A 24,170-nucleotide genomic window follows, 5' to 3' on the forward strand; every position below is an offset into this window, starting at 1 on the left:
GTGCTAGTGACTGTACCTTCTACCTCAGTCATTCACAACATTAGCTATCTATGACCCCAACTTGGAAGAATGGAAACCCCAAACAACTCTCATGGTCTGATAATTTCCTCTCATCTCAGCTGTGTGACTGAGGCCATAAGATTCATAATGGCTACTGTTTCCTCTTTGATACACTTTTATTTAAAATTCCAAAACTGACTACACTACTTTTCTCTTACTATTTCCATGGAATATGACAAGAAACTCTACTGATGTATAAACATGTAACAGCTACAGCTGAGCTTGCAAGAAAGCAAAGTTCAGCACTCCCGTGGGGGAGACCAAAGGTGAAGACAGAATCATCCCCAGAGGCTCATGGGCCCCCTAGCCTGAGTGTGCGGCAGAAAACAACAGACAAACAAACAGACAAACCACAAAGCAAAGCAACTGGGTAATCTTCAACATATTTAAAAATGTTCACAGCGTACAATTGAGCATTTCTAGTCTGAGTTTACGCTTTGAGGCAGCTGCTCTGAAAGAGTGTTCCAAGGGAACCCTTGGCATTGCTGAAATCCTCATAAGAGATACTTAGAGAACAAAATAATTCCCTAAGAATAGAAGTAGGCTATTTGCTTTTAAAATTCTTACTCCTTCACAAGTGTACAGACCTAGAGACCAACACAGTAAATGTTGATGTTTTCAGTTTTTTGAGACAGGGTTTTCTTGGCTGTCCTGGATAGCCCTGGCTGTCCTGGAACTCATTTGGTAGACCAGACTGGCTTTGAACTCAGAGATCCATGTGTCTCTGCTGCCTGAGTGCTGGTATTAAAGTCTGCACTACCCCCACCTGGCAACATCAACATACTTATGGATAACTGGATCTGTGCCTGCGTGTTCCTACAATATACAGATGTTTCTAAAATGAACTCTCTGGGGTCTTCAATAAAAGCAACTTCTTCAAAGAAAAGGCTTGCTTGAAGGTAAGAGAGCATGTACAAAATTGTTAGCTGAAGCTTTTTGTGAAATGATGAAAAACTGAAAAGCAAACTCATGACTATTGATAAGTTGTAATCTAAAGCTTGCTTTTCAGACAGGGTCTCTCTGTGTAGACTTGGCTGTAGTCAGGCTGGCCTCAGACTCAGTGAGATCCTCCTGTCTCTGCCTCCTGAGTACTTGGGATTAAAGACGTGTAACCTCAATTCCCAGTTATATGGGAAGTTTTAAATCATAAAATAAGATAAGGAAGTACAAAGTTTAAATAAATGATCACTGTGCTACTCTAAAGAAAATCCTGAAAGGGATCTGCAACCCTATAGTTGGAACAACATGATGTACTAACCAGTACCCCGGAGCTCTTGTCTCTAGCTGCATATGTATCAAAAGATGGCCTAGTCGGCCATCACTGGAAAGAGAGGCCCATTGGACTTGCAAACTTTATATGCCCCAATATAGGGGAATGCCAGGGCCAAAAGAATGGGAATGGGTGGGTAGGGAAGTGGGGGGGGTACGGGGGACTTTTGGGATAGCATTGGAAATGTAATTGAGGAAAATATGTAATAAAAAATATTAAAAATTAAAAAAAAAGAAAATCCTGAAATGATACATTAAGGCAGCATCATGACGCAGTGTCTATAAATCCCAGCACTGGGGCAGCTAATGCAGGAGGAAGATGGGTGCAGGCTAGCCTGGGCTACATAGTACAACTGTCTCCAAAAATCAAACAAAGATAAAGAAACAAACAAAAAACCAGAAACCTATAAAACAAAACATCAAAACAACAAAGCAAAAGCTACCAAAACAAACCAAAAGTCAAACGAAGCACCAAACAGCAAATCAAGCTGCTGAAAACTGTGCACAGGGGAATGTAAGAAACAAACATTTTAGCCATGACGAAAGCAGAACAGAACAACAAACAAATCCCCTCTCCCAGTCCCCAAAATGTGCCACTACATGAGGCTGCAGCCTAACTAGCAGTTATTATTGAGCAGTCATGGCTGAAGAAGTCACGAGCCAACTCTTATACCCTCGAGTTGGCTAGAAGACTGAGCGTCAGGCTAAGTGAACGTCCTTCTTGCTGCAGTGCAAGCTAGTCACCTATCTGGAAATGTGGGTGAGGGGTAAGAGCTTTCCTGCAACACAGGAAGGACAATTTTAGTCATTCCAAGGAATTGTCTGGGAATAGTTTTGTTATAAGAAAAAAAATTGAATATTTTTGTACAAGACTTTGTACTTATATTTGTCATAAGGTTATTTTATCCATGAATCTTGGCGCTGATTAATTTACTTTAGTGTCAATGATCTAGCTCTAATGAGTTCCACCTGTATAAACTGTTGGTATACTACTGATTAAGATCTTACTTTACTATAAATGTATCTTTTCTTCTCTTAAAAAAAGATTATTTGCCGGGCGTGGTGGCGCACACCTTTAATCCCAGCACTTGGGAGGCAGAGGCAGGTGGATTTCTGAGTTTGAGGCCAGCCAGGTCTACAAAGTGAGTTCCAGGACAACCAGGGCTACACAGAGAAACCCTGTCTCGAAAAACTTAAAAAAAAAAAAAAAGATTATTTATTTATTTATTTATTTAAAGATTACTGTGCCGGTCAGTGGTGGCACATGCCTTTAATCCCAGCACTTGGGAGGTAGAGGCAGGCAGATCTCTGAGTTGGAGACCATCCTGGTCTACAGAGTGAGTTCCAGGACAGCCAGGGCTACACAGAGAAACCCTGTCTCGAAAAAACAAAACAAAACAAAACAAAACAACAACAACAAAGATTACTGTGGTAATTTGAATGAGAATGGCCTCTACAGGCTCATATATTTGAATACTTTGTCCCTAGTTGGTCGAATTGTTTAGGAAGAACTATGGCCTTGCTGGAGGAATTGTGTCACTGGGGGTGGGCTTTAAGGTTTCAAAAGTTTACACCATACTCAGATACCCACTTCTGCATCTTTGTCTCATGCCTGTGGATCAGGATATAAACTCTCAGGCACTGCTTCTGCAATATGCCTGCCTGCCTGCCTCTTTGTTCCCCTGCTCCATGACTGCTGGAATCACAAGTCACTAAGTTAAACACTTTCTTTTATAAGTTGTTTTGGTCATGGTGTCTCTTCACAGCAATAGAAAAGTCACAGAGACAGCAGACAAAATAATGGACTTCCCTGGGTGTTACAATGCAAGCCTGCAACTCCAGCATCCTAGAGGTTCAGGAAGAAAGATCATTGGCTCAGAACGAACCTAGTGAGTTTGAGGCCTGTCTTGGCTATACAAGATCCCTGTCTTAAACAAACCAACAATGCCCTCCAAATTAAGCAATAGGCTGCATATCATTACATATACTTTATTCTCACTTGTTCTTATTCACCTCTGCGCCACTCTCCTTTCTTGTTTGTTTTTTGATTGGAGACAGGGTTTCTCTGTCCTGGCTGTCCTGGAACTCACTCTGCAGACCAGGCTGGTCTCAAACTCAGAGATCTACCTGTCTCTGCCTCTTGAGTGCTGGGATTAAGGATGTGCGCCACCACTGCCTGGCTCCCAAGGTCCTTTCTTAATCCCCCTGTCCCTTCTTGCTGGTCCTTCTTGCTGTCACATGTATCCCTTGCCTTCCTTAAGATTTATTCTTCCCTTTCCATATCCCTCTTTTACTCTATTAGTAGAAACACATTTTCAAGTAAAAAATAGATCTAAAAAAAGTTAACATTTTGGTAAACTTCTGTAACTCTCTCCAGCAAAGCCTTCCTTTCTTCCTCGGCTTAGGTTGGAGCCCTCACTGAGCTCCTCTGGCAGTGACTATGTACCCCAGGGCATCACAATCTCTTCACCTTACTGGTCTGAGTGTTAACACAGTGTGTGTGTGTATGTGTGTGTGTGTTCGTGTGCATGAGTTGAAACCTGGGTGAAACCTGATCTTCCTTGGTTTCACACCTCCATTCAGAAATAATGAACAAATCCATGCTTATTACTCATTAAAAAGGTACTACAAAGATAGCTAGAAGCGACTATCTGATCAAAGGGACACTGTACTTCTTTCAACACTCAGGCAAGGCCAAGCAGTGGATCTGTGAGTCTGCTAACCAGTACATAGTGTAAAGAGGGAAGCTGCAGATAATCTAAACTAAGGCGCACAAGTCATGAATGTAGTGCCTGTCTGACTTAAATTGACTATGTGCAGCTTGCCCACTCCTTTGTTCCCTTATCATTCCGGATTCCTGGTCAGAAGTCCAGGAGGGGATCTGACTGCAAAAGCTGAGTTGAGGATCCTGAAACCAGGTGACCAGGATAAGGCCCAGTCACCAACGTTTACTTCCTTGTTCAACCACTGTATCAAAAGATGATTGGAAAACGCTGCAGCCTGCCCTGCTTCCCCTTGCTTTGGGGTTCCATCCTTTACAAATATTGTACAGTTTCTCTTCAGGGTCACAGTTCAGCTCCCCAGTCTGCCCTCACAAATCAGTAGTGGCTTTAGTACAATAAAATTTTGGCATCTGCTTTAATACTAAGATGAACGTTTGAAGGCACAGTCAATTCCCAAGTCTGTGCTGTTGTCCCTGGCTGACAGCTTTTGCTGCCTAATTCAAATAAAGATCTTGCTTTTCTAGATTCTTGTGACTGCTTGGGTTATTTTGGTTTTTCAGCCCCCAATATTTGGTATGTTGGCCTGGAACCAAACGCCTACATGCTTGAGCCCCAAAGCCAAAGCGGCAGCACCTAGGTCTGTTTTTCAGCCCTCTGGACCTCCAGAGATAAGCCTGTTTTCTGGTTTCTGGTTGGTATGCCTATCTGGGGACCCAAGAAAGGAGAAACTGGAGTCAGTATTGCTCACAGGGTCAGAGTGATCCAGAGACAGCCTAGCCTTCACTGGTTCCCACTGGGTGAATATCTGGTTCTAGTTCTAAACACGACGTCTATTCATGTCTGACAGTTTGTAACTATAGCTTTGTTTAGTTTGATTGCTCTGTGTTTCATATTTAGAAAATGAGCCAAACAATCTGCAGACTCTTCACCCCTTAACTTAGTCTTAACCCATCTCAGGGATTTTCAGAAAAAACACTCATCATCATCACCACCATCATCACCACCATCATCACCACCATCATCATCATCATCACCATCATCATCATCCCCAGCCGAGTCGAAACAAAACCTGAGAAACTAGTGCTGCTCTTAGAGCCCTGCACCAGCGGCTAGGAGCTGAACACTGCTGGAGAAGGCGGCCCTCCTGCCTGGATGAAGCTGACAGCAAGTGGGGGTGCGGGGGGTGGGGGCATGGGGGTAGGGAGGGGGCCTGCCTGATCTGTCCAAGCTGCTCTTAAAGGGCTTAGGGTTGTACTCTTGTGACTGCTTGGGTTGTGCTGGTGTCTCAGATCCTAACACTGTCATTCAGCCAATGCTCTGTCAATTGGCATCCACATCCTTTCCTATCCCAATGGTGGCTCACAAGACAGTTTAACAAGCACAGATCTCTTCTCCCGGAGAACTGAAGAATACAGCACTCACTGACCATTGTTGCATTACTCTTCATGTCAAGAGCTGACTCATGCTTCCGACATCAACTTTTTCCTCCACTTGTATGAAGAACATACCCCAGCCCCATGTTTTACAGTGAATGATTCAGACACTACTGGATGTCTAAGGTGGTTTGACAAAGGAATTGTGCCAACTCCACCAGCCTCCTCATCATCACCTTTGTGGCTGGTTTTACAAACTCTCCTTCAAGTGTGTGAGTCACAGCTGATTTTCCTCACAACAGGGCACCCTGAATGATAGCACTGTTGAGCAAGCGCCTTGTGTGTGGGGGAGGCAGGTTCCTGGGTTCAAATTCCAGTTCCAGCATTCATCATCTGTGTGACCTCACCCATCTACTTAACTAGAACTTTAGTTCCTTAGTTACCAAACAGACTTGTTTACAAGGTTCTTAAAAGATGTAGGAAGCATATAGAGTACCTGGAGGAGCATCCATCAGCCAGGTACATGTTAGGAAGCTCTTTGGTTTGTTTCTTTAAGGGTAAAAGTAAATTTTGAGAAATAGTTATTTTGCCTTTAATCTGAGAAATAACAAAGCATGTGGTGCATTTCAATAGAAAGAAGAGGGCTTTGTATAGAGGAGCCTTAAAGACCGCTGGCCTTCCTACCTCACTCGACAAAGCGTCACAGTAAACAGCTCCTGAGAGGAGGGGGCAAACGGGCTGCAGAAGCAACAGAATCCTAGATGGAGAATGATCCTGTCCACAATCTGTCTTGTGATTAGTTTGTGCAATTCTGTACACAAACCCTTATAATCAACAGCTATTTTATTCACAAGTTTCAGAATTCACAATCCTCATTTTTTGTTAATGAGCTACCCTTAATTCTTCATAAGATCATTCTTGTGATGGGGGCTTTATTATAATCCCTCCCCAAACACATGCACGCATGCAATACACAGCCCAACGTTAACAAATAAATAAGTTAACAAATAAGATAAAGTTAAATTGTTAACCAAGACAGACCAGCAAGGGCAGTCCTTGTGATACACCGGCTACCTAGCTATCTTTGAAGTGTTATTTTAAAAAACGAAAAGCTACTTTATAAAAACACTTATAAGTAATACATTATAGCAAGTTTTAAAAATATACTTGAACAACATTCTAAACTGAGAGCAGAGTACATGACAGGTTGCAAGGAACCATGGCCACAGAATGTTGACTGTGCTTTGATGGACAGTACTATGCCCCACTCTCAGCAAGCCCAGGCTGTCCCTAATCATCTGTGAAGACACAGGCTCCAGCCAGCTGGAGATGGCAAAAGACCAAGTATCAGATGATGACAACAATTATGAATTTACAGTATGGGGCTGAAGAGATGGCTCAGTGGTTAAGACCACTGGCTGCTCTTCCAAAGGACCCAGGTTCAATTCCCAGCACCCACATGGCAGCTCACAACTGCCTGCAACTCCAGTTCCAGGGAATCCAACACTCTTACACAGACAGACAGACAGTAACACACCAGTACCCATAAAAGTAAATAAATCTTAAAATAAATTTATGGGATGATAAATGCCACTAAATTCCTACTGTGATCTTGAGCAATGACAGAAGTAAAAGCTCACAAAACTGGAAAGTGAAATAGCATTCACATGAAGTATGTACTGCCTGGGAAGATTTAGAAATAGAAAATGATTACGTTCTGTTTACTTATTCTGTTGTGTCTGTGTGCATGTGTGTGTGGATGCACACACCGTGGGTGTGAGTGGAGTCAGAGGATGACCCATGGTGTTCTCTTCTTCCGTCCCCTGGATTGAACTCGGGTAGTCAAGCTCATTATCACGAGCCATCTCACTGGCCCCCACATTTCTGTGTGTGTGCACTAGAGGTTGAAACCAGGGCCTTGTACAGATTAGGTCAGCACTGAGCTACATCCCCAGGGCTTGATTTTTGACACAGAGTCTTCCTATATAGCTTAAGTTTATCTGAAACTCATTACATAGCCCAGGCTTGCCTCAAACTTGTGATCCTCCTGCCTCTGTCTTCCAAATACTGAGATCACAGGTATGTGCTTCTATGCTAAAGTGATTATCTTAAAAACAAACAAATAAATAAACTAAAACCAAAACCCAAAAAACGAAATCAACTACTGGGAACAGAAGGAATCCAACACACACACACACACACACACACACACACACACACACACACACACACACACGTCATAGCTAGTCTTGTGTAGAGGAAAAGCAGATCCCAGAACAACTTTCATAGTTTGTCATTAACACATGGGAAAGAAATTGGAGTAAGACACTTTCACTTCTGTTTCAGGTTAAAAAGACTTGATAAGATAAAATTACAGAATAAGTAAATTGGAAACATGGATCTTGGGGCCAACAATCAAATGTATCACTAAAGCCGAGGAGAGAACACAGTGAGCATAAGAAGGAGCTGACTGCAGACAGAGAGTGAAGAATCTGAAGAAAAACGGGTTCTAGTCTACTTAATGAAATTTAAGAACCTGGGTGATTTTCTAAGGAAAAAAATTATCAAAACTGAATCTAAAACAGATAATTAAAAATTCACAGGTCATCATAAAGATCAAGAGTAAGCTAACTGCCAAGGTGACACATGCCTACAGTCCTAATATCTGTGAACCTGAGTATCAAGTTAGCTTGGCCTACATACTAAACCTGTCTCCAGTAAAGGCAAGCATAACAACAAACAAAAGGAAACACACAGCCTCAACACAATTGTTGAGTCATGCTCACACAAATGTCCCTTCCAGATGTCTTCCTAAGGAAGTGAACCTGAACAGACTAACTTCAGTGATGGTTAGATTGTTTCAAAGGACAGATCAAATACAGTATCAGGTCTAAAAGAAGACAACAAAAATTAACAACAGAATCACAACAGACAGCTGGGCACGGGCACACACTTTCCCCAGAACTAGGAAGGCAGAAGCGGGATGACCATGATGAACTCAAGCCTGAGCTACATAGCCAGATCCTGCTTCAAAGACACTAACCAAGAAAACCAATCAACCGGTCAGTCCATCACCACCATGAAGCTCCCTCAAACATGAGCACCGAGGAGCAAGGGGGAAGAACTCGAGGATCTGTGATAGGTGCATGAAAATAGTTCAGTGTTTCAGAAAATAAAGACTCAAAGTCATAGTCACTCATAAGAAGGAGGACAGAAGTGGGCAAAGGCAATACTCAAAATGCAATTAGAACAAAGAAACTGTTTGAGATTAAACAGAATTTTGTAGTCTAGTTTAAAAGTTATTTTACAGCCGGGCGTGGTGGTGCACACCTTTAATCCCAGCACTTGGGAGGCAGAGGCAGGAGGATTTCTGAGTTCGAGGCCAGCCTGGTCTACAAAGTGAGTTCCAGGATAGCCAGGACTATACAGAGAAACCCAGTCTCAAAAAAAAAAAAAAAAGAAAGAAAGAAAAGAAAAAAGAAATATTTCATTCTTGATGCAGAAAACCCAACATAAGACAATATTATTCTCTGAACCAACATTACTATGTAGAAAATATAATAAATCCATTAGCATGAAAATAGTAAAGTATATATGAATTAATCATGAATCCTAAGTCCTCTTTTGGTTTAAAGACCAATGAAGATTTATTTAATAAACCTATTTTGTACTCATAATAGATCACTTAACACTGCACAAATGTTAAACATTTTAAGAGAGTCTGTAAATTCAATGCAATCCTAATAAAGATTACTGTTATGTTTAATGAACCTATTACACACATTAAAATGTTTATTGCAGGATAGAGGTATAGACCAATCTATCTCAGTAAAGAAAAGCATAGAAGGTAGGTTTATCCTACAGTACATCAAGGCAGGGCTCCTTCAATGCTCCCTACTGTAAACCTTATTCACCTGAGAAAGCTACACACATACACACACACACACACACACACACACACACACACACACTCAAACGTTTAATAATAACAAACAACAAAGAAATTTATTTTAAAACAACACTCTGGGATACATATATTTTGTCATTTATTAAAGATGGAAGGAAATTAGCATACTAATGAAATACACGTAAGAGCCAAAGTTCATTTATCATTTTTTGTTGTTTTTGTTTTTTAAGACAAAGTTTCTCTGTGTAGCCCAGGACAAAAGATCCACAAGGTTTTGCACCCCCACACTCAGTTACTTAGTCACATCCGGGTTATAACTCACAACTTAAGAAGCTGGGTACTAAGACATACTGTGGTAAAAGCTATGTGGCATTAATATAAAGAAAGACAAATACAAAAACTAGAACAGAACCAAGCACCAGGGAAAACAGTATATTCAACAGGAGTTATAAGTAGCTCCAAAAAAATCAAAGGAAAATGAATAGAATATGCAGGAGATAGTGTGAGAATGTATCAGGCCAAGACCTTAGTATAACAGATGCCATGTTAGAGGAACCATCCTGACCTTGAAACCCAGCACGCAGGTCCTAACACCTGCCAACCTAGGAACAATCACTTAGTCCATCAAAGACCTGGCCCATAGCTCCAGGAAAGACTCTAAATGTATTAGCCTTGCCTTCTAGCTTTTGAGTTGTTCTGCTTCTTACTAATGGAAGTGTGACAACCAGGATGCCGTTCACTGCAGAAAAGACCAAAGGCTGTAAGGCAGGGGGCTGCGTGATCTGGACAAGTTCTCCATGCAGCCCTCAGCTGGCAATAAAGACTTGCTTTTTGTCTTCCAGAGTGTTTTTGTGGTGGACTCTGATAAGCTTGCCTCACAAGAAGAAGATGGGCCAACCATATGAAAGAAAAACAAATTGCACTCCTATGTGAAACCATTTAATAGATGTATTACAAAAGAATTAAAGACCTAAATGTAAGAGAGAAAGTTATCCAATTCTTGAAAGAAGACATAATGTTTTTGTGACAAGGGAATTCTTCTCAAATGAAATTCAAAAGCCTAGAGTATAAAGCATGATATGTAAAAGTATAAAATTAAAGACTCTGTGTTCAACAAAGCATATTATATAGATACATTTCACTTTAATGTCTATAAAATAAAGTAGGAGACTATATTTATAATGTCAAAAGTGGATATAAGGCAATGTTAAGAACTGGATTCAAGGAATTCTTACTTATTATCAAGAAGACACCAACTTGAAGAAAAATGAACAAAAGACCTAAAACAATAGAAGCTTCATAAAATGTATAATTATACATATATGAAGTAGTTTATTGGAATTACCCCCACAATAGGGAGATAATGCCCCAAACATACTTGATGCTAGCAAATAAAACCCTCAGGACCAGGAATAGGTTGACTCTTTCAGAGCTGGCTGTTGGGGTCACACAGACCCCCCAAGCATTACAGGCCATTGCCAGTGCTCCTGCTATCCCCCGGAACTTACCAGTAAGACCCTCCTGCTGAAGACACTACATTCTTGAGTCCCAGGACATGGGGACATCAAGCTGGCACTACCTTGGAAGCTCCATTTCTACAGGCTGGTGTCACAGTCCTGGAAGCACTATGCACGATGCCAGAGGACAAGAGCAAGCATCAGTCTCACCAAGCACGAACCCTGTGAGCCTGGCCTGACAACAGAGGCGCACTGGTGTAATAGTCATGACTGTTACAGGAATAATCAACAACTTTCTGATTGGATCAAAGGCCTGCTCTATGAGATGGAGCCCATAGCTGGCACTACTACAGGGACCAACAACCTGTGGATAGATAGGTCATAGTCCCTAGGGGAAAACCCAATACTATGAATCTGCTAAATAGACAAGAGTATTAAATTGATTTCTAATGACTTACTGCTATATCTTTAGAGTATCTCAGTTCTCATCAGAGAAACTCCTTGCAGTAGATGAAACTAGTGCTGAGGCCCCTAACTGACTAACATGTAAAAATAAAGGCTGCAGAATGCTTATCTCTAAGTCAGACATTTATATCACACCACTCCCTCCAAGGCTCAGGAATCTTTGTAGAAGAGGTGGCCAAAAGATTGTGAGAACCAGAGGTTGTTGATAATATCAAAGAAACAATGTGTTCCAGATCCAACAGGATAAATGTACATATGAACGTAATATATATGACGGCACGTGGAAGACCTTTGCAAGCTATACCCAAACATAATTTCAGCACTAAGGAAGGTAGATGTGCAATCCTACCACTTGCTGAGGAGCTAATAGCCTTTGATAGCAGCTGGGAGGAGAGATGGTTCCTTCAGTGATATGGCCTGATAGACTGACCACATATCAGTATAGGTTAAGACTCCCTAGGCCACACACAAACTGGGCCTGATAGGTATGAAAAAGAAGAAAAACAGTCCTCACAGTTCAAAGGCAAGGTTGTGGGGGTAGGAAGGGAGGTAAGGAGAGAAGTTGATGATGATTGAATATGGTGTGTGTGTCTGTGTACATGTGTGTATATGTGTGTGTGTGCTGAAAATGCATTGCATGAAATTTTCAAAGAATAAAAATATTACCAAGAAATATAAATAGGCAATTTGCAGTAATTCCCCTCCCCAAACAATCAATTATTGAAATGTTCAAGTTCAACAGTAACCAGGTAAATAGAACCTAAAATAACTCTGAAATATTTATCATTGTACTCATCAGTCTGATAAAATGTAGGGAGCAAGATCATACTGGTAGGAATCTGGGTACACAGTCACTCTCATGCAGATAACAAGTAGGTAGTGGCTGTACAATTGGTAGTTGCTCTGAATAGGAACCTGGCCATACCAATTATATACAAGCTATGGCCCCGAACTTCTTCACAGAAGTATGCGCACACACACACTCTTATGTTTGAGACAAGGACTTTCTCTGTGGCTCAGACTGATCATGTAGTTTAGGCTTGTTTCAAACATGGTGATCCTCTTGCCTCAGTTTCCTGAGTGCTGGGATCCCAAGTGTGAGCCACTAGGCCTTGTTCACATATATACCATTTCTTTATTATTGTGGAAGTTTTGATGAAAAGGCATGGGGATAAGAAGAACAAACACATGCATGCAATGAGAAGGCAGCCTGGAGCAGATCAGCCAATGAGTGTGGACTCAGCATCCTCCTCGGAGGTAGTGGTGGGGGAAGGATTACTTATGGGACAGTTACAAACATATTGGTACAATTTTTGAAATATATGATTTTCATGTGCCCTAGGCATGAAAAAGCTTTGGCCTCTAAGACAGGCATCAAGCTAGAATGAGCAAAGGACTGCCATCTGCCCCGCCCTTGACTAAGAACGCTACCACCACCAAGGTGTCTCTTTGTCCACTGCCAGGGAGTGAAATAGAAGATTTTTTTAAAAAAGGCCTTTAAGCATTTAAACTGAGGAAAAAAATGTTGAACTGCAAAAGTAGGCCAACAGGATCCTTAACTTTAAACATCAGAGGACAAAAATAGCTTTCAAGTTTTGGAGTGGCACATCCAAATAAGTTTTGCATGTGGGAAGGGAGAAAAAGGTGAAGTGCTCAAAGACTTGCACACTATACCATAAGCGGTATCACATTTCTTGAATAAAAAAAAAACATTTAGTGAAGTTTTGACCTTCTTGCCTATAAAACATGAAGTTACCTTTTGTAGGAAGAGGACAACCCTGACGAGCATCTGGGCACGAAGTTCTTCCAGGGTGAACAGTGTACGGGGTGTTCGAATGAAAATTTTGGTCTTCCCATAAGCTACGTCATCCTGAAAGCCACATCGCTCTATGAGTTTCTTGACAGCCTCTTTGTCTGAAGGAAGGTCGTGGTTAGGCCAGGTGAACTCAGAGATCATCTTGTACCTAAGTGAGGAAAGAAGACAGCACAAATCAAAGAATGGAAAAAAACGTAGTGTCATCCAACAGAAAATCTTCTCAACAAAAGTTTAGCCAACTGTTATGAGATGTGAATTTCATCAGCCTGATAAGATGAAAAAAAATCTCTTCACTAAAACACTCCTTCATGATAATAATTCTTACTAAACTGTGGCTAAATATTAGACCTTCCTTAATCTTTGGAAGGCTACTTGCCAAAAATGTATAGCAAATATCATCTGTAAGCAGGTGACCTAGGAAGCATTCTCTTTAGAGACACAAGATGAGGATGGGTGTCACAGGGTGGATGGGTGTCATCATGGGTTCTCAACACTGCTCTGGAGGTCTAATTAGCACAGTGAGGAAGAACAGAACTGACAATGCTCATGAATAAAGGACTCTCTTCAAAGGAATCAAATAGATCTTTGGATAAACTCTTAAACCTAGGAGAAAATTAAGCAGTGTTAGGTCAACCCATGAGAATGAATTGCATTCTACAGCTAAACAGCTCCTTGCTATTTGAGTCTGTCACAAAGCCACTCCTTAAGCCACAGCTTTTTTGCAAGTGTAAGACAGAAGTCACACATCACAACCTCAAAGTGACATTCCACCACTTCTATCACAGTCTGTTTTGCTGCAAGCAGTCGTGAGCATCTGCGGACATTTTAGGGAGTCACACATGGTATGAGTCCATGGCAGGAGGGAGAGCATCTAAAAACCCTGCCTGCACAGTGATGTCTCCATACTCTATGCAGCACTAATGTGCAGCTAAATTAAGCCATGGTTCGCTGATACTGAATCTGAACTTTACAGAGATTCTCTTCACATCATTCAGGTTACAGAGTGTTTGGCTGGTGCTTCCTCCTGGTAGTCACATGCTTTTCTTATTTAAAACAGTCGAATGAGTACATATTAGTTGAATAAAACAACAGGGTTCACTGAGACTCTTTTATATGGAGTACAGTAGACTTTGATCAACCCCACTGCCTTCCTTCTCCTAGTTTTCTTTCTGCTTTCATACCTTCTCCCAAGAGTCCGCAGACTCTTGGGAGGAAACAGAAACACTTCTCTTTTCAAGTCTGGGTTATTTCATTCAACATAATCATCTACAGTTTCATCCAACTTCCTGAAAATGAACTGTATCTATCCATGTTCTGAATATGAACTGAATCTATCCATGTTCTAAATATGAACTGTATCTATCCATGTTCTGAATATGAACTATATCTATCCATGTTCTGAATATGAACTGTATCTATCCATGTTCTGAATATGAACTGTATCTATCCATGTTCTGGATGCATCCACCTCTTGGTGGGCGCCTGGGCTGATTCCCTAACATGTTTCCTGCGAACGTTTCTGATTCTCAGAGTGTACACACAGGAACTACGTAGCTGGACCATGTTCCTTGAGAACACTCCATGCAGGTCCCCCTGATGTCGGTACTAATTCATATCCCACCTCGGTGTGTACTTGTTCCTTCTCGTCCTGCATCCTCACACTATTTGTAGATGGCTTTCTTGGGGAAAGCAATCATGCTGGGGTGGGAGGAAGTGATTTTATTTCGCAATTTTTGATGGCTTTGTTTTAAAATATGTTCGGGATATCAATCTGTCTGATAATAATTAGTAGACATTCACTCTCTAAGTTATCTCTTCTCTGTTTTTTTCTTTGCTGCGTATAAGCTTTTTAATTTGATGCCGTACCACTGTCAAGTCACCACAACATGAATTACAGGGTTGCAGCCTTAGGAGGCTTGGGACCCAGTGCTCCAAAGTAGTGTTCTTTCTCGTGTCCCCTCTGCTCTCCTCAGGTGCTCACTCCTATTCAGGATCCTGTCTCACATGGCACTGAGAAAGCAGAAACAGACAGGAACAACTGCATCGTGCTACCAGTGAAGCGTCAAGACTTCCTGCATCTGACATGCCATATCTTCTGACTGCACCCCACGGTCACTGGCAAAAACGCCTCTGCTCCCATCTCAGGCTGACATAGCTTCCACTCGAGTTTGGGATTCTATCCTGTCTTGCCGCCCTTCTGCAGGGGCTGTGTTCACTTTTCTCTGTTCCCATGGTATAGCAAACTCTCCTGAGCTATTACAGTTACAAACTCCACTTCCTTTCCTATCCTGCTCAAACCAGTCTCTGGCCTCACTTGCTATGACTCTTGTGTTGATAAATCTTACTGCTGAGCTTCTGACTTCTGAGTGGTTGTGTAACAGCATTTTATATGATGGCATAAATTTCTTTCTGGAATGCCATCACCTTGTGGGGTTCTGTGACACCACCCCTGTCTAGTTTTCCTTCTGTCTCAGGGGTCATTCCTTCTCTTCTCTTGTTGGTTCCTTACTGTTAGACCACACACTCCAGACCTCTTCATCTCTACCCACTCCTGGGCTTATATCTGCATCCTAAAGACTCCAATCTCTCTTATCTGCAGCCTAGCTTCCTCCCAGAAGCATGCATGCCCAAGAACCCAATGTTTCCACTTAGATGTTTAGAAGGCAAGAGAATAACCTGTGTGTTCATGTGTGCAGACACGTGTATGGAAGTGTGAGGGCACATACGTGTACCTGTGTGTAGAGGCCAGAGGACGATCTTGGGTGTGATTCCTCAGCAGTATTGTTTACTTTGATCTGACACAGGTTTATTTCTTGCTTGGAACTTGCCACACATGTGAGGCCGGCAGGCCAGTGAGCCCTGAGAGTCTGCTTGTCTGTGCCTTTCCAGCACTGGAATTACAGGTATGCTCTACCACACGTGGCTTTTTGATGTGCTTCTGGGGAACAAACTCAGGCCCTCTTGCAAACACATTACCAACTTTTTGCCCAGCCCAAAGAAATAATCTTGATGACTATCATTGTCTGGTTCTGTGCTTTCCTCTTCGAACTTGTTTCCTTGTGGTTACGCAGGGGTACATGTTCATGTATGAGTGTGTGAGGGTGCACATGTACGTGTTGTGCAGGTATGTGTGGGCACCAGCCATTAAGTGTCTTCTGCAATCACTCTACCTTTTTGTTTCTTCTTCCCACCTTATTTTTTGGAGACACAGTCTCTCACTGGTTTGGACAGACTGGCTGGTCAGCGAACCCTGGTGTGCTCCTATTTCCATCTCTCTCACACTAGGATTACAGGCATGGACCTGTTTTTTTATGTGGGTGCTAGGACTCTGTTCTCAGTTCTGCATGTGTCTGTGGGAAGCGCTTTACTAACTGAGACAACTCTCTGGCCACCTCAACCTTCTTTTATTCAGTGTAGTGTTTACCCAGATGCTCAAACCAAAAATCTACCCATCACTTTTCATTCTGTTCTATTCCTGACTCATCACAGGCCATTTGTGTTCAAGCCAGCCTTGCCATCTAGCTCCAAATGCATCCCGAATGTGTCCACTGCCCACATGTCCACGGTAACACACTGCTGAAGACACCATTTGCAAGTTACCTTTCTAGATTCCTGCAGGAGTAGAATCTCTAAATGTTTCCTTTTTGTGTGTGTGTGTGGGGGGGGGTGTGTGTGTGTGTGTGTGTGTGTGAGAGAGAGTTATAGAGGCTGTGAGTCTGTGTGTTCATATGTCTTACAAGTTGCTAAGGTCTTTTATCTCTCCTCCCAACCCCATGGGTATGTATGTTCATGTGTGTGTGTGTGGGGGGGGGGGGGGGGGCACATGGTCACCATGGTGACATGAAGACATCTATAGAACATATTATTCAATGCTTAAAACTCACTAATTTCAACATTTCAATGCTTTGGTCTAGTTACAAAGTTCAACACAAGTCAGGCTCTGCCTATTTCTCTGCTATTTCACACCATGCCAGATACTCAGCATCTTTAAACAATACTGATCACGTGATTCCTAAAGTGCCACACTCTTTCTGCTGGCTGCTCCCTCTGTCTGATCTTCTCTCTTCTAACCTTTGTATACCTGGGTTCTCTCTGGAAGTGTTATCTCTTTAGAGGCTCCTCTGACCTTAAACGTTAGAAATTTCTGGTTTAAGTTTTAACATTTGTTTTTATGTTTTGTAGTTATGTGGGCCTGTGTGTGCTCAGCTGCCCAAGGAGGCCTAAAAAGGGTGCTGGATCTGTAGAGCTGAAGTTATAGGAAGTTATAATGTGAGGAGACACCATGACCACAGCCACTCTTATAAAAGAAACCATTAATTGGGATTTTTACATAAGCAGACACAGTGCTGGAGAAGTAGCTGTGAGTTCTATATCCGGATCCACAGGCAGTAGGAGGAAAGATAGACCCTGGGCCTGGCATGGATTTTTGAAACCTCAAAGACCACTATCCTGAGTGACAAACTTCCTCCAACAAGGCCACGCCTACCCCCAATAAGGCCACACCTATCCCAGCAAGGCTCCACCTCCTCCTCCTAATCCTTCCAAGTAGCACCACTTCCTAAGCCTGCCAACATACAAGCCTATGGGGGCCGTGCTTACTCAAACCATCACACCCATGAAGGTCACACACCACGAGAACAGCAAGTGCACTTAACCACCTTTCCAACCCCTGGTTTAAGTCCCATATATTTATCTACTCACTTTGTGTGTGTGAGAGAGAGATCTATAGTCCAGAATGTTGAAAATGTTTAAATATAGATATTTCAAATAATTAAACTGATAAAAATGAAAACATTTCCCTGTTTCCAGTTGCCAAGAGTCACTCATTACCATCCCTGAATCAACAGCAGCAGCACTTCACACTCAGTGACTCCTCCAGCTAGGAGCTGCTCTAAGTGCCGTATGTCCTTTATCCCAGTCATCTAGTGGTAAATCCAAGATTCATACCAGTTAGTCTAATTTCCTTGGTGTTTAACTTAGAATGATCACAGCTCCTGTAACAGCAGCCATAGTAATAGTGAATATCTGTTATGTTCCAGGGACTTGAACTTTTTCTTAATTCTCACTATAACCACTCAGTGAAGTTTTAATATTCATTTTATAGATGCTGAAATAAGATCAAAGAAGTGAAACATCTGGCTCAGGAACAAGTGGGAAGGAAGTATTACAGTAGAGTCCTGGGTAAGATTCCAAATCCATGTTCCTCACATTTCCATCGAAATGACTGAATTTTCCTCCATGGCTTATAAGCTACAAACTCAGGGACAATGTGGACTCTGGAGAATAACTTCTCATATGTGCAATTTCCTTGACTTTTCTGTTCACTTAATAGATGCTTGCAGATGACCTAATGTGGGCTGCTGTTTCATGGTAATTCTGAGTGCTGTTGGGTTCTGCTGTGTACTCCACCCTTACCTGTGAAGAAACTTCTCGTAGGTCTGGCGGAAGGCAAACCCTGCCCGGCGCACTCTCACATTCTCCAGCAGTCCCAGGTATTCTACCTGATGGCGGCAGCGCTCATCATCAAATATCTGTGGGGACTTCTTGTCGTTGGGTTTGATGCAACGCACATAGTATGGCTCCTAAAGGAATACATAAGCAGTGACAGAAGTCAGGCCCAGACAAGGGTGCCAGTGTGTCATTAGTGCCAACTGTGCCACACTAATCTCAGCACCTCTGATCACTGGGGCACACACCTGTAAATGAAGCGTTCTTCCTCAATTCAGAGCGGTTCTCATGGAATCAAGCGGTTTATATTCTACTCTTTAAGACTCATCAGAAACAACAGAAAGGGGTTAAAGCCAAGGAGCAAAAAATTAGGATTACAAATAGCTGAAGAAATCAATCAAAAGAAGAGAATGCAGCAGTTGTGGTAAAGATCAACTGTGATGGAAAACATGGTATGATGGAGAAGATCAGGCCTAGGAGTCGTGAAGTGGCTCCCTGCGTGTCAGCCATTGCCCTTATATCATTATATCTTTGCCCTTGTTGCACTAGTTTGTGCTTCTGAAAGACATGAATCTTTATGGGTAAGAGAAACATTTTAAAGCCATCAATCAGCATTAGAGATTCTATGAAAAAGCCCCACCAAAAATTCTCCCCTCTGTCAATTACATTTTGTACTAGGCATTAGATCTCAACTCCTGTTAAATATAAAGCCATGTTTGGCATAGATCCTGGTACACTGAGGATAATGAATAAATTATCACTGGATGAATTTAAGAGGTCAAATATATCCTACTTGTAAGAATAGTGACTGTCTTTCTCTTCTCCGAATCCATTATCCATCAGACACACAGATGCACCTAATTAAGATAGAGTCCTCCATAGTTATGTTAGGTAATTTTGGGCATCATGGAGGGTTTGAGATGGCAAAGAGCAGCAAATGATTTACGAAGTAGGAGAGTTTTGAAGAATGTGAACTGATTTATACTTTAAAAAAGTTTTCAATACCTAAAAAAGAAGCTATAATTATATATTCATTATGCTCCCACACCATAAAAATAAAGTTGTTTTCTTCCTTCTTTGCAAATCCTACTGCATTAGCTTCCTATTGTTGATGCAGCAAATTATGACAAATTTAGTGGCTTAAAATATTATTTTATTATCTCACAGCTGTGGAGGTTAGAAGTCTCAGATGGGTTTCAACAGTTAAAGTCGTGGTGATATAGAGTTATTACCTTCAGAAGGACCCTGGAGATAGCTTGTTTATCTTTTCTGGTGCGATGGTAAATTGTGATCGTTAACTTGACTGGACTGAGATGCATCTAGATTAGTTAAGTGCACTTCTTCACTATTTCTGAGAATACTCAGAGAGGATTAACAAAGGGAAATGTGAGCAGCACAACCTTAGAGGCTGGAGGTTTGGCTGGCACAAAGGGGAAGGGGACAACCCATAGCCCCATGCCACATCCTGGCTGCCACGATATCAACTGCTCTGCTCTATCATGCTCTTCTTGTCACAATGGAAGAAAAACCAAGAACCTAAATACATTTTGCCTCCTTTCAAGTTGTTATGTCAGTTATTCTGTTACAACAATGAGACTCAATCTCTCATACAGCAATGGCTGGGTCTTCTCATGTCAGCTTTCTGCTTCTGACTCTCTTGTCTCCCTTTCCCTACCAAAGGGCTAAGTGATTATATACTGAACGAACCCAGATATCCTTGGATAATCGCTAACTTTAAGGACTGCTAGTAAGACCTTGATTTCACCTTTTCTGTGTAACACAGTTACATGGATTCCTAAGTAAGGAATCTATGAAATAACAACAAGCAAAGTAAATATGGCATAAAAAAAGGCATGAAGAGTAAATTATGCAGCCAATGATTTAATCGGTCACGCCTATACAATAAAACTCTGATTAACAACTCACAACACTTGGGCTTGGAGGATGTATTGATGTATTGGGTGAATGGTACCCTCTTACTCCTTGGGGACAGAAAGCCACTGTACTCAGACCCTACTTCCAGCCTTTGTCAGCTTATTTATCTTTTCATCTGGCTGTTTGTATCCTTCATAATAAAACTGTTACTATAGGGATAGAATTTATAGTTCTGTGAATCATTCTAACAAATTATTAAATGTAAAGAACAATTAAGAAAACTTCAAAAATCGTATCCAAGTCATATGGAAGTGGGTTCCAGAGACCTCACTTGAAGATGGCATTTGAAATCAACATCAATCTTATTAGCAACTTTGCCCTTTAACTTGTTGGACCAGATGACAATTTGGCTAGTAGTGTCAGAGGGAAATGAATTACACATTACCTAGTAGGTATCAGGATTGGTGCTACCAGATAGGGCCACTATTCTGTCTAGCATGCCTGTCTTTATTTTGGTCTTGTTCATCTATGGAAGAGTGACATGACCATGATATTTGTAGCATAAGACACTAAGAGGTAGGAGTCTCTGAATCTGGGCTGGCTTTGTGACTTGCTTTACCAATACAATACAGCAGAAGTGATACTAAGGGACATTGGAAGAGGTCGCCATGAGAGAGAGACACTGCCTCTCTAGCATGTAAAGAAGACAAACACTACATGAATAAGATAACCATGATTAGAGAGTCAGGCCATAGTCATTCACTCATTAGACTGCCCATCCCTGACATCCTAACCTCTGCTTGTTGAGCCCAGCAGAATTACCCAGCCAGCTCATTGAATCATGGGGAATAATTCAATCATGGGGATAAGCTGGGGTTCTCTTAAGCACTATATTTCAGAGTAATCTGTTATGCATCAAGGCATATGCATCAAGAGATAACTGACTACAGGCTTGTTGGCCCATGTCTTTAATCCCAGCACTCAGGAAACAGAGGCTGGTAGATCTTTCTGAGTTTGAAGGCAGCCTGGTCTACCATAGCGAGTTCCAGACCAGCCAAAACTAGGTTTTGAGTCCCAGTCTCAAAAACAAACAAAGAAACAAACACTGGTATGCTAGCCAATCCTGAAATATCAATACTTATATTTGAAATATTTTTGTATATTTAAGCAGAGGATGAATATTATTATAATGTTTATGCAGAATCCACCTTTTAAAAGTAGCCAGAGTTGGCAAAATTTGTAATAGTTTTCACACAGAGTATTGATTAACCTTGAAAGACTTAGTGCCACGGGGAAGGAGGAGAGGTCACTATTTAGTGAAGGTCTTTGGTGAGCCTTTTGGCATAGAAGTTCTCACTGCTTGGGGAATAAACCTAGACAAGTAGCACCAAGCACAATAAGTATCAAAGTGGTTTTAGGCCTACCAGCATGTTCTGGTGCTGATGTAACACTATACAGAATCGGCATAGAGCTATCTCTGTTATTATGTAGTGTGATTATTTCCTCTTTGATGTCAGATTGACCACATGTAGAACCACCTAGGAAACTGATGTAGTACACGTCTGTGTCAGAAGGGGCAGTTTTGCAAAGAATTAATGGTAAGGATTACAGTTCTGCAAGTCATTATGGTAAGATCTGGCTGGAATGTGACAGTACCATCATAGTGGCTGGGGATCTGGGTAGAGTAAAAGGGGAACAGGAGATAGAGACCTGAGTATCAGCATTCATCTTCCCTCCCTGCCTCTGGCTCTCTTTAGTACCAGGCCTTTTCCACCAAGATGGACTGAATCTTCAAAAAACAATGAGCCCAAATAAACTTTTCTTCATTACATTGCTTCTGCTGGGTATTCTGCAGACATGTGCTTCTCTCTCTCTCTCTCTCTCTCTCTCTCTCTCTCTCTCTCTCTCTCTCTCTCTCTCTCTCTCTCATGTACACACAGAGTCAGTGAAATAAGGAAATAAATCTCCAAGAGCTAAAAAGAAGCCATACAAACACTAGTCAAAACACATGTTTGCATAGTTGTAATATTTACACAAAGCAGACTTACAGATAAAAATGAGGAGGGAGGAAGGGATGTCTCCAGCAGGCAAGTGGCTCAACCGACAGAAAGATGTGAATACTCAAGAAGAAGGAAGATCAAAGGGTGGATACTTCGTTCCTTCTTAGAATGGGGAACAAAATACCCATGGAAGGAGTTACAGAGACAAAGTTTGGAGCTGAGACTGAAGGAAAGACCATCCAGAGACTGCCCCACCCTGGGATCCATCCCATATACAACCACCAAACCCAGACACTATTGCATATGCCAGCAAGATTTTGCTGACAGGACCCTGATATAGCTATCTCTTGTGAGGCTATGCCAGTGCCTGGCAAATACAGAAGTGGATGCTCATAGTCATCTATTGGATGGAACACAGGGCCTCTAATGAAGGAGCTAGAGAAAGTACCCAAGGAGCTTAAGGGGTCTGCAATTCCATAGGAGGATCAGCAATATGAACTAACCAGTATCCCACTCCCTCCTCCCCCCAGAGCTGTGCCTCTAGTTGCATATGTAGCAGAGGAGAGCTTAGTCGGCCACCGATGGGAGGAGAGGCCCTTGCTCTTGCGAAGATCATATGCCTCAGTACAGGGGAATGCCAGGGCCAGGAAGCAGGAGTGGGTGGGTTGAGGAGCAGGGCGGGAGAGGGGAGAGGGTATAGGGGACTTTTGGGATAGCATTTGAAATGTAAATGAAGAAAATATCTAATAATAAAAAAGAAAGATGTGAATACAAAATATTCAAAGCAATGAAAACCTTCATGCTTGGGAATTAAGAAACATACTACTGAATGACTCAGAGGTCTGAATTATGAGATGAATTAGAAAATACTTTGAATTGCATATACATGCAGTGACATGGACTCAGCAATCGGTACAAGGAACCATCTGAGGCCGCACCTGAGACCTTATTGACCAGATAAGTGGAATCACACCAGCACTGAGCACTAGCACACAGGAAGCAGAAACACCACCACGAGACACTACCAACCAACCAACAAGTGGGGAAGCCCTTTCTTCCTGCCTCGTGATGTAAGTGACTGAATAAAGAATCTAGTGGGAATACTTTTTCTATATTTAATCAGCACCCTGTCTCAGCTTATAAATGCCACCTCCTCTCTCACTTATAAATATCAAGACTGACTCAGCCTAAGCAATCCTAAATTTGACAAACTTGGTGTTGTATAAAGGCTAAACTGCTGGAGTTCATACTGATCTCATTCTCTTACCCTGTCTCCCTAGGTTTTATGTGGAAAATGTAATTTGTAAAAGTACGCCGAATGGTGCATGCATTACCTAGAAGTTAATGCATTTTTTTTCACTTTGTTATTCTTTATTTCTAAAAAGTTAAAAAAGGAAAGAGAGGGCCTAGTTTACTTGTTGGACATTTGTTATAAGTAAGTTTTTTTTGAATTTTTTATTAGGTATTTCCTCATTTACATTTCCAATTCTATCCCAAAAGTCCCCCATACCCTCCCCCCAACTCCCCTACCCACTCACTCCCACTTTTTGGCCCTGACGTTCCCCTGTACTGAGGCATATAAAGTTTGCATGACCAATGGGCCTCTCTTTCCACTGATAGTCGACTAGGCCATCTTCTGCTACATATGCAGCTTGAGACACGAGCTCAGGGGGTACTAGGTTAGTTCATATTGTTGTTCCACCTATAGGGTTGCAGACCCCTTTAGCTCCTTGGGTACTTTCTCTAGCTCCTCCATTGGGGGCCCTGTGATCCATCC

At 41.9% G+C, this 24,170-nt stretch overlaps 1 protein-coding gene and 1 non-coding gene across 2 annotated transcripts in view; both read right to left on the minus strand.

Moving 5' to 3' along the window:
- Nucleotides 1-24,170, minus strand: part of Myo1d (myosin ID) — a 297,401-nt gene that overhangs the window by 140,806 nt on the left and 132,425 nt on the right. The window contains exons 15-16 of the mRNA XM_021176177.1: nucleotides 18,486-18,652; nucleotides 13,011-13,218 (exon numbers count right to left, since the gene is read on the minus strand). Coding sequence (XP_021031836.1) covers nucleotides 13,011-13,218; nucleotides 18,486-18,652 — 375 coding nt within the window. The remainder of the gene's footprint in view (nucleotides 1-13,010; nucleotides 13,219-18,485; nucleotides 18,653-24,170) is intronic.
- On the minus strand, nucleotides 12,584-12,722 carry LOC115032683. The gene has a single exon (XR_003838312.1). It is a non-coding gene; the product is annotated as a small nucleolar RNA SNORA48 (small nucleolar RNA).

This window comes from Mus caroli, chromosome 11 (genome assembly GCF_900094665.2).
Source record: "Mus caroli chromosome 11, CAROLI_EIJ_v1.1, whole genome shotgun sequence".
Lineage (NCBI taxonomy): Eukaryota > Metazoa > Chordata > Mammalia > Rodentia > Muridae > Mus > Mus caroli.